Source organism: Boleophthalmus pectinirostris, unplaced genomic scaffold, assembly GCF_026225935.1.
Source record: "Boleophthalmus pectinirostris isolate CB_2022bp ecotype Guang Dong unplaced genomic scaffold, ASM2622593v1 HiC_scaffold_3, whole genome shotgun sequence".
Lineage (NCBI taxonomy): Eukaryota > Metazoa > Chordata > Actinopteri > Gobiiformes > Gobiidae > Boleophthalmus > Boleophthalmus pectinirostris.
Genome location: NW_026571299.1, coordinates 1,656,012 through 1,666,374, shown reverse-complemented (window position 1 = coordinate 1,666,374; position 10,363 = coordinate 1,656,012). Strand labels below are relative to the sequence as shown.

The 10,363-nt window shown below is 41.7% G+C and overlaps 2 protein-coding genes across 6 annotated transcripts in view; one reads left to right on the top strand and one right to left on the bottom strand.

The window, feature by feature from the left end:
- The window catches only part of LOC110156377 (NLR family CARD domain-containing protein 3-like), a 234,805-nt gene that overhangs the window by 128,047 nt on the left and 96,395 nt on the right, over nt 1–10,363 (top strand). The window lies entirely within an intron of this gene.
- Nucleotides 1,697–4,202, bottom strand: LOC129411098 (scavenger receptor cysteine-rich type 1 protein M130-like). Of its 2 annotated transcripts, none has more exons than XM_055161001.1 (3): nt 4,103–4,202; nt 3,104–3,208; nt 1,697–1,983 (listed from the first exon to the last, which is right to left on the bottom strand). In XM_055161001.1, the coding sequence occupies exons 1-3, from the start codon at nt 4,140–4,142 to the stop codon at nt 1,775–1,777; spliced, it is 354 nt and encodes a 117-aa protein (XP_055016976.1). In that variant the 5' UTR covers nt 4,143–4,202; the 3' UTR covers nt 1,697–1,774. The 2 variants fall into 2 exon arrangements, with proteins under 2 accessions (XP_055016976.1, XP_055016977.1); XM_055161002.1 differs by having other exon boundaries at nt 3,104–3,163; nt 4,103–4,199.

Below are 10,363 nucleotides of genomic sequence, written 5' to 3'. Positions count from 1 at the left end.
AAGACAGGGGCAGAGCTGTCAACTGATCACCACCTGGTTGTGAGTTGGGTTTGGTGGCGGAGGAGGAAGCCGGAAAGACCTGGCAGGCCCAAGCGTGTAGTGAGGGTCTCTTGGGAATGTCTGGCGGAGCCTCTGTCTGAGGGACTTTCAACTCGCACTTCCAGGAGGACTTCTATTTTCAATGCGGCTGCTCTGAGCTGTGGGTGTAAGGTCTGTGGTGCCTGTCGCGGCAGTAATCCCCGAACCCCGTGGTGGACACTAGAAGTAAGGGATGCCGTCAGGCTGAAGAAGGAGTCCTGTCGGGCCTTGTTGGCTCGTGGAACTCCTCAGGCACTGAAGGGCCAAGCGTGCTGCAGCCCGTACAGTCACAGAGGCAAAAATTCGGAGCTGGGAGAAGTTCCAGGAGGCCATGGAGGAGGACTATCGGATGGCCTCAAAGAGATTGTGGCAAACCTTCCGATGCCTCAGGAGGGGGAAGCAGTTCTTCACCAACACTGTTTACAGTGCGGGGGGAGAGCTGTTGACCTCGACTGGGGACGTTGTCCGGTGGTGGAAGGAAAACTTGGAGGATCTCCTCAATCCCACCGTCACGTCTTCCAAGGAGGAAGCCGAGGCTGGGAACTCAGAGATGGACTCGTCCATCACCCTGGCTGAAGTCACTGAGGTGGTTGGCAAGCTCCTTGGTGGCTCCCGGGGTGGATGATCCATCCTGAGTACCTTAAGTCTCTGGATGTTGTGGGTCTTGGCTCACACACCTCTTGAACATCGTGTGGCAGTCGGGGACAGTACCTCTGGACTGGCAAACCGGGGTGGTGGTCCCTCTGTATAAGAAGGGGGACCGTAAGGTGTGTTCCAACTACAGGGGAATCACACTTCTCAGCCTTCCCGGTAAGGTCTATGCCAGGGACTGGAGAGGAGAATCCGACCGATAGTCGAACCTCGGATCCAAGAAGAGCAGTGTGGTTTTTGTCCTGGCTGTGGAACACTGGACCAGCTCTACACTCTCCATCGGGTGCTCAACTCTTTCAAGTCCGAGGTCGTGGTTCTCGACTGGAAAAAGGCATCTTGCCCTCTCCAGGTGGGTGGACAGTCCCTGCCTCAAGTGAAGGAGTCCAAGTATCTCGGGGTCTTGTTCTTGAGTGAGGGAAGGATGGAGTGAGAGATTGACGGGCGGATCAGTGCAGCGTCTGCAGTGATGCGGTCGCTGTATCGGACCGTTGTGGTGAAGAGGAGCTGAGTCGAAAGGCAAAGCTCTCGATTTACCGTCAGTCTCCGTTCCTCCCCTCACCTCTGATCATGAGCTCTGGGTAATGAGCGAAAGGACGAGATTACAGATACAAGTGCCCGAAATGAGTTTCCTCCGCTGGGTGTCTGGGCGCTCCCTTGGAGACAGGGTGAGGAGCTCAGTCACACGGGAGGAGCTCGGAGTAGAGCCGCTGCTCCTCCACGTCGAGAGGAGCCAGTTGAGGTGGCTTGGGCATCTGTTCCAGATGCCTCCTGGACGCAGTTCAACACAAAACCTACTGTCCCTCTCTCTCGGTCTGTGTGTGTGTGTGTGTGTGTGTGTGTGTGTGCGTGTGTGTGTGTGACCTAAACTCTGATTGGATGTCCCACATTTTACACTTGACACTCCTCTGTAGCAAGTAAAAATTAAATCTGAAAGACATAAAATGTAAGATCAGACTTTTACCTGAACACACCACCCCCACCCCCTCTGAGCAGGAGGGGCGTGGACCATAAACACATTCTGTCACTGGAGAACGTCTTCACACAGTCAAGTGTGACCTCCCACACAGGACTCCGTGGAAAACCATCTCTGTGTTCTCCATAAAACAGCAGAGCCACAGTCCAGGTCTCTGCACACTGCAGCTGCCACCTGCTGGTCCCCGACTCCGGAGGGCCCCATCCGTCTCCACTCTCCTCTGACTCTCACCTCCACAGTCCCAGAACAACGACTGGCTCCTCCCACCAACCTGAGCGGCTCTGAACAGACAAGAGACAGAGTGAAGCCCCGCCCCCAGAGAAGAGACACACAAGAGGTGATACACACACACACACCCCTATACACACACACACACACACACACATACACACACACACACACACACACACACACACCACACACACCACACACACCACACACACACACACACACACACACACACCTATACACACACACACACACACACACACACACACACTCACACACACACACACACACACACACACCGAGACACACCACACACACACACACACACACACACACACACCATATACACACACACACACACACCTATACACACACACACACACACACACACACCTACACACACACACCACACACACACCACACACACCTACACACACACACACACACACCTACACACACCACACACACCTATACACACACACACACACACATACACACACACACACACACCTATACACACACACACACTACACACACACACACACACACACACACACACCTATACACACACACACACACACACACCTACACACACACACACACACACACACACACACACACCATACACACACACACACACCTACACACACACACACACACACCACACACACACACACACACACACAACACTATACACACACACACACCTATACACCACACACACACACACACACACACAATACACACACACACACTATTCACACACACCTATACACACACACACAACCTATACACACATACACATACACACACAAACCTATACACAAACACACACACACACACACACAAACCTATACACACACACACCTATACACACACACACACACACACACACACACACCTACACACCTACACACACACACACACACACACATACACACACACACACACCTATACACACACACACACACTATACACACACACCTGCACACACACATACACACACACACCTATACACACACACACACACACCTATACACACACACACACACTATACACACACACCTGCACACACACACACACACACACACACACACACACACACACACACTGCTCTGAGTGAGCAGGTTGTGGGTTTGACTCCTGGTCTGTGTGTGTATTGTTGCTTATTACCTGCTGAGTTGTTGTTTTCTGACAGGACCCCAGCACACAGGACCCCAGCACACAGGACCCCTGCACACAGGACCCCAGCACACAGGACCCCTGCACACAGGACCCCTGCACACAGAGTTCAAGTTACAAAATGTGGTCTGTTCTGAGTTTTACATCAGTGTCTCCAGCCCCGGGCGTTTGGTTCTGGGCCACATAGAAACAATAAATAACTTCTATTATTTCTGTTTTATTTGTTTTCTGTGATCTGTTATGTTGTTATTTATGATGTTATCTAAGAGTGGCTTTAATCGTGCTCCGCTCTGTCGTTTCCACACAAATGGAAGAACAAATGTATTTGAACTTTTTCCATCATGTTTTCAACGAAAAACACTTTTGTGTTTTTTCCAAAACAGAAACATGAAAAGAGGCAGATTTCAATTCAAATCTGCTCTTCTTCGTCTTTTTGTTGTCACATTAGAAAGTAAAAATACAAAGAGGACTGGAGGGGAGCTGTAGAGGGGCCCAGGGTGAGAGTCACCACCAGAGGGCGCTAGACGCACACGAGAACACAGTCTGTATGTTACAAGTAAAGCTCAGAGTCAGACTGTGTGACTTCTTTTAGAATGAGGCAGATGGAAAAGATTTTATTTATATTTTTATATATATATATAAACACATTTCAGTATAAATTAGATAAATTGTGAAACTGTATTACGCTTAACTTCACACAGTCTGAGTCTCTTCAGGTGATTGTGAATAAAACAAATAAAACGTCTCATCTCAGCGTCTCAGACTCCAAACATTTATTCAGTTTATTTCTGAGTGTAAAAACACAGACGCCGAGTGGAGCTTTGACACAGAAATACTGACGTGATCCGAGCGCCGCGGCAACACCGAGGAGCCGGCTCACACTGGAACTTTATTTTAGTTTAATTGTGTGAATAATTGTTTTAAGACTGAAACAAGAGACTTTGAATCAAATAAAACCACTTCAAATAAAAAAGAAGAGCCAGAACTCACCCCAACTCCAGACGGACCGGAGCAGCACCCTGACCAACATGTCCAAGAACCAGGACTGAACCAGGACTGAACCAGGACTGAACCAGGACTGAACCAGGACTGAGTCTAGTCTTTGAGAGTTCTGTTTTTCTATTTTAACTTGTTCTTATCTCTTGTGTGACACACGGATGTGACAGCTGATGTAAAACTTGTCACATCTCGTCCTCTCAGTTCCGTCTCATGCTGGTCCAGGGCGTCATGGCAACCAGCGAGCCAATCAGGAGCCAGAGTGTTGAAGGGCACACGTCCTGTTTCCCCCGGACAGTCCCAGCTTTGAGTCTGTGTCTCTGTCCCAGCAGATTTACACAAAACCACTGATTTGTCCCAATTTATACAAGAAATGTCCCAGTGTCTCTGTTTTGGTCCAATCTGATCTAAAACAGAGAGAAAAACAGAAAAACACAAAAGTGACAAAAACACAAAGAAAATGTGACTGTACCAACTCAAGTTTGTCGTGAATCGGCCGAGTGCAGAAAAATGTTCCTAAATTACGACTCAATTCATTATTTGATTATTACCAACCACCACAGTCCCAGTCTCAGTCCTGGTCTAAGTTCAGGTCTGGTCCTAGCCTCAATCCCAGTCTGGTCCCGGACCTGGTTTAGTCCTGTATTAGACTAGGTTTAGACCTGGTTTAGTCCTGGTTTAGTCCTGGTTTAGTCCTGGTTTAGTCCTGGTTTAGTCCTGGTTTAGACCTGGTTTAGACCTGGTTTAGACCCGGTTTAGACCCGGTTTAGACCTTGTTTAGAACTCGTTTAGTCCTGGTTTAGACCTGGTTTAGTCCTGGTTTAGACCTGGTCTAGACCCGGTTTAGACCCAGTTTAGACCCGGTTTAGTCCTGGTTTAGACCTGGTTTAGTCCTGGGGTTAGACTTGGTTTAGTCCTGGTTTAGACCTGGTTTAGTTCTGGTTTATTCCTAGTTTAGTCCTGGTTTAGACCTGGTTTAGACCTTGTTTAGTCCTGGTTTAGTCCTGGTTTAGACCTGGTTTAGACCTGGTTTAGACCTTGTTTAGACCTGGTTTAGTCCTGGTTTAAACCTGGTTTAATCCTGGTTTAATCCTGGTTTAGTCCTGGTTTAGTCCTGGTTTAGTCCTGGTTTAGACCTGGTTTAGACCTTGTTTAGTCCTGGTTTAGTCCTGGTTTAGACCTGGTTTAGACCTGGTTTAGACCTTGTTTAGACCTGGTTTAGTCCTGGTTTAAACCTGGTTTAGTCCTGGTTTAGTCCTGGTTTAGACCTGGTTTAGTCTGGTTTAGACCTGGTTTAGTCCTGGTTTAGACCTGGTTTAGTCCTGGTTTATTCCTGGTTTAGTCCTGGTTTAGACCTGGTTTAGACCTTGTTTAGTCCTGGTTTAGTCCTGGTTTAGACCTGGTTTAGACCTGGTTTAGACCTGGTTTAGACCTTGTTTAGACCTGGTTTAGTCCTGGTTTAAACCTGGTTTAGTCCTGGTTTAGACCTGGTTTAGACCTGGTGTAGACCTTGTTTAGTCCTGGTTTAGACCCAGTTTAGACCTGGTTTAGATCTGGTTTAGACCTGGTTTAGTTCTGGTTCAGTCCTGGTTTAGACCTGGTTTAGTTCTGGTTTAGTCCTGGTTTAGTCCTGGTTTAGTACTGGTTTAGACCTGGTTTAGTCCTGGTTTAGACCTGGTTTAGACCTGGTTTAGACCTGGTTTAGTACTGGTTTAGTCATGGTTTAGTCCTGGTTTAGTCCTGGTTTATTCTCCCTGTTTTCAGAAGAGCTGCTCTGTACAAAAAAAAAAAAAAAAAAGTCACAAACTTGTCAAAATAAATGAAAATAAAACAAAATGACACAGTTTTATAAGAAGCAGAAGAATCTTCATTTTATTTGTACTTTTTAACGGCGACATCCTCCTGCGCACGATCTTATCTTTAGTATCTTGAAACATTTCTTCATTTTAGCGCAAAAACCACAGAGATAAACGTGAGCAGGAAACGGTGACACTGACAGTGAAGCTGCTCGGCTCCGTGTGACCAGAAAAAAAGGAACAAATAAATTACCAAAAAAAAACCCAGAGCCCGAGGAGCGACCGGTTCAACCACGAAGACCAACACAGACCACGTTTACACCGGGAGTTTAGATCTGAATCAAAATATTCTCCTACGAGTTTACAGGGATCACTCGTTCATTTCTTTTTCAAAATAAAAACAAAATGAACAGTTAATAACAATGATTTTCTTCACAATTTTTCTCCAAAACCAAAATGAAAAAACAGAAAACGATTTCTTTTTTTCAGTTTTCGACTTTGTGTTTAAATGACAAATGTAAAAAAAAAAATAAAAAAAACAGATAACAGACTAAACCAGGACTAAACCAGGACTAAACCAGGACTAAACAAGGACTAAACCAGGACTAAACCAGGTCTAAACCAGTACTAAACCAGGACTAAACCAGGACTAAACAAGGTCTAAACCAGGACTAAACCAGGACTAAACCAGGACTAAACCAGGACTTAGATCAGTCTCGGCTCTTTGCACACAACACTACTAGTAGTAGTAGTAGTAGTAGTAATAGTAGCAGTAGTAGTAGTAGTAGTAGTAGTAGTAGTAGTATTAGTAGTAGTAGCAGTAGTAGTAGTAGTAGTAGTAGTAGCAGTACCAGTAGTAGTAGTAGTAGTAGTAGTAGTAGTAGTAGTAGTAGTAGTAGTAGTAGTAGTAGTAGTAGTAGTAGTAGTAGTAGCAGTAGTAGTAATAGTAGCAGTAGCAGTAGCAGTAGTAGTAGTAGTAGTAGTAGTAGTAGTAGTAGTAGCAGTAGTAGTAGTAGTAGTAGTAGCAGTAGTAGTAGTAGTAATAGTAGCAGTAACTGTAGTAGTAGTAGTAGTAGTAGTAGTAATAGTAGCAGTAACAGTTGTAGTAGTAGTAGTAGTAGTACTTTAAGTAGTTGTAGTAGCAGTAGTAGTAGTAGTAGTAGTAGTAGTACTTTAAGTAGTAGTAATAGTAGTCGTAGTAGTAGTAGTAACAGTTGTAGTAGTAGTAGTAGTAGTAATAGTAGCAGTAACAGTTGTAGTAGTAGTAGTAGCAGTAGTAGTAGTAGTAGTAGTAGTAGTAGTAGTAGTAGTAGTAGTAGTAGTAATAGTAGCAGTAACAGTTGTAGTTGTAGTAGTAGTATTAGTAATAGTAGCAGTAGTAACATTTGGAGTAGTTGTAGTAGTAGTAGTAGCAGTAGCAGCAGCAGTAGTAGTAGTAATAGTAGTTTTAGTCGTAGTTGCAGTAGCAGCAGCAGTAGTAGTAGTAGTAGTAGTAGTAGTAGTAGTAGCAGTAGTAGTAGTAATAGTAGTTTTAGTAGTAGTTGCAGTAGCAGCAGCAGCAGTAGTAGTAGTAGTAGTAGTAGTAGTAGCAGTAGCAGCAGTAGTAGCAGTAGCAGTAGTAGTAGTAGTAGCAGTAGTAGTAGTAGCAGTAGTAGTAGTAATAGTAGTTGTAGTAGTAGTTGCAGGAGTGAAAACAGCTCAACACTGACACTTAGTGGAGAGTGGTGTAGCTGCAGATGAACATCGTGTATTTTTATGTTGAGGGAAGGAACCAGATAAACACACCTGATAAAACAAACCTTTGAATGATAAATACAAATGTCACAATATAATAATAATAATAATAATAATAATAATAATAATAATAATAATAATAATAATAATAATAATAATAATAATAATAATAATATTTTCATCATCATTATTATTCATATATTTTTTTGTATTCTGGGCTACAGTTCTGAAGTGGGCCTGCAGATGGCGCCGTTAACTTCTTGTTTCTCGAGATGTCACTGCTCTGCCTGAAATGTTCAAATGTTCATTAAACAGTTTGACTTTACATTTATTCAGTTACATGTGGTTTTAGAGCTCAAAAATATCTAGAGACACAAACAGACCTTCTGACTGTGAGTGGGCTCGCCTCTCCACAGATCTGACCTGTAACCAAACAAATATTTGGGGAAAATTTGGGTCTCACCGTGTCTGTAGTAGTAGTAGAAGTAGTAGTAGTAGTGTAGTTGTTGTAGTTGTAAAGTTAAGGTAGTATAGCTGTAGTATAGTTGTAGTAGTAGTACTAGTAAAGTTGTTGTAGTATAGCTGTAGTATAGTTGTTGTAGTATACTTGTCATTGTACTATAGTTGTAGTATAGTTGTTGTAGTTTGCTTGTCATTGTAGTATAGTTGTTGTAGTATACTTATCGTAGTATACTTGTCATTGTAGTATAGTTGTAGTATAGTTGTTGTAGTATACTTGTCATTGTAGTATAGTTGTATTATAGTTGTTGCAGTATAGTAGTTGTTGTTGTTGTAGTATAGCTGTAGCATAGTTGTTGTTTTTGTTGTTGTTGTGGTATAATTGTTGTTATTGTTGTTGTGGTATAATTGTTGTTGTATAATTGTTTCTGTTGTTGTGGTATAATTGTTGTTGTTGTGGTATAATTGTTTCTGTTGTTGTGGTATAATTGTTATTGTTGTTGTGGTATAATTGTTTTTGTTGTTGTGGTATAATTGTTGTTGTTGTTGTGGTATAATTGTTGTTATTGATAATTTGTGTTTGTTCATAAGTCACAGAAGTAAAAAGAATAGTGTGTTCTTCACTGCTCCACATGTTGTACGCACTTCACACCATCACACTAAATGTGTAAATGACTCATTGACACTTACAGAAGTGACACAGGACAGAAGTGTGTGGCCTGTACAGGAAGTGCTCGGAGGATTTAATCGACTGCATGTAACGAAATGACTGACTTATGCTGAAAAATAAAAATAATAAATAATAATAAATCAAGTTTCTAAGCTGCTATGTACAAAGGAGTTTTATTTTGAAAAGCACATTTGTCTTAAACGGCGCAGAAGCAGTAAAATCACCAGCAGCAGCGGGTTGTAAAAATACATGAAAAGTAGTACTGGTAAGTATAGCTGCACTAGCAGTAGTAGTAGTAGTAGTACAGTAGTAGTAGTAGTAGTAGCAGTAGTAGTAGTAGTAGTAGTAGTAGCAGTAGTAGCAGTAGCACAGTAGTAGTAGTATAGTAGCTAGTAGCAGTAGTACAGTAGTAGTAGTAGTAGTAGCAGTAGTAGCAGTAGTAGTAGTAGTAGTAGTAGTAGTAGTAGTAGTAGTAGCAGTAGTAGTAGTAGTAGTAGCTAGTAGTAGTAGTAGTAGTAGTAGTAGTAGTAGTAGTAGTAGCAAAGTAGTAGTAGTAGTAGTAGTAGTAGTAGTAGTAGTAGTAGTAGTAGTAGTAGTAGTAGTAGTATAGTAGTAGTAGTAGTAGTAGTAGTAGTAGTAGTAGTAGTAGTAGTAGTAGTAGTAGTAGTAGTTGTAGTATAGTTGTTGTAGTATACTTGTAGTTATAGTGTAGTAGTAGTAGTATAGTTGTCAGTAATGTAGTGTAGTATTAGTAGTAGTAGTTGTAGTATAGTTGTTGTAGTATACTTGTCATTGTAGTATAGTATGTAGTATAGTAGTTGTTAGTAGTATACTTAGTCATTGTAAGTATAGTTGATTATTATAGTTGTTGTAGTATAGTATATGTTGTATTGTAGTATAGTCATTGTAGTATGTTGTAGTATAGTTGTTTGTAGTTATACTTGTCATTGTAGTATAGTTGTAGTAATAGTTTGTTGTAGTATACTTGTCATTGTAGTAGTTGTAGTATAGTTGTTGTGTATACTGTCATTGTAGTAATAGTTGTTATAGTTAGTTAGTAGTAGTATAGTTAGTTGTAGTATACTTGTCGTAGTATCTTGTATTGTAGTATAGTTGTAGTATAGTTGTTGTAGTATACTTGTCATTGTAGTATAGTTGTAGTATAGTGTTGTAGTATACTTGTCATTGTAGTAGTATAGTTGTAGTATAGTTGTTGTAGTATACTTGTCATTGTAGTATAGTTGTATAGTATAGTTGTAGTATAGTAGTATAGTTGTTGTAGTATACTTGTAGTATAGTGTCATTTGTAGTATAGTTGTAGTATAGTTGTTGTAGTATACTTGTCATTGTAGTATAGTTGTAGTATAGTTGTGTAGTAGTATACTTGTCATTTGTAGTATTATAGTTGTATTATAGTTGCTTCAGTTGTAGTTATAGTTGTTGTAGTATACTTGTCGTAGTATACTTGTCATTGTAGTATAGTTGTAGTATAGTTGTTGTAGTATACTTGTCATTGTAGTATAGTTGTAGTATAGTTGTTGTAGTATACTTGTCATTGTAGTATAGTTGTAGTATAGTTGTTGTAGTATACTTGTC

What these genes read in the sequence shown, in the direction of transcription:
- LOC129411098 (XM_055161001.1), bottom strand. Translation starts at nt 4,142, where the DNA reads ATGTTGGTCAGGGTGCTGCTCCGGTCCGTCTGGAGTTGGG. An exon ending in CCGGTCCGTCTGGAGTTGGG is followed by an intron (nt 3,209 to 4,102) that starts GTGAGTTCTGGC and finishes CTCTGTGTGCAG; the next exon opens with GGGTCCTGTGTGCAGGGGTC. An exon ending in AGAAAACAACAACTCAGCAG is followed by an intron (nt 1,984 to 3,103) that starts GTAATAAGCAAC and finishes TTGTCTGTTCAG; the next exon opens with AGCCGCTCAGGTTGGTGGGA.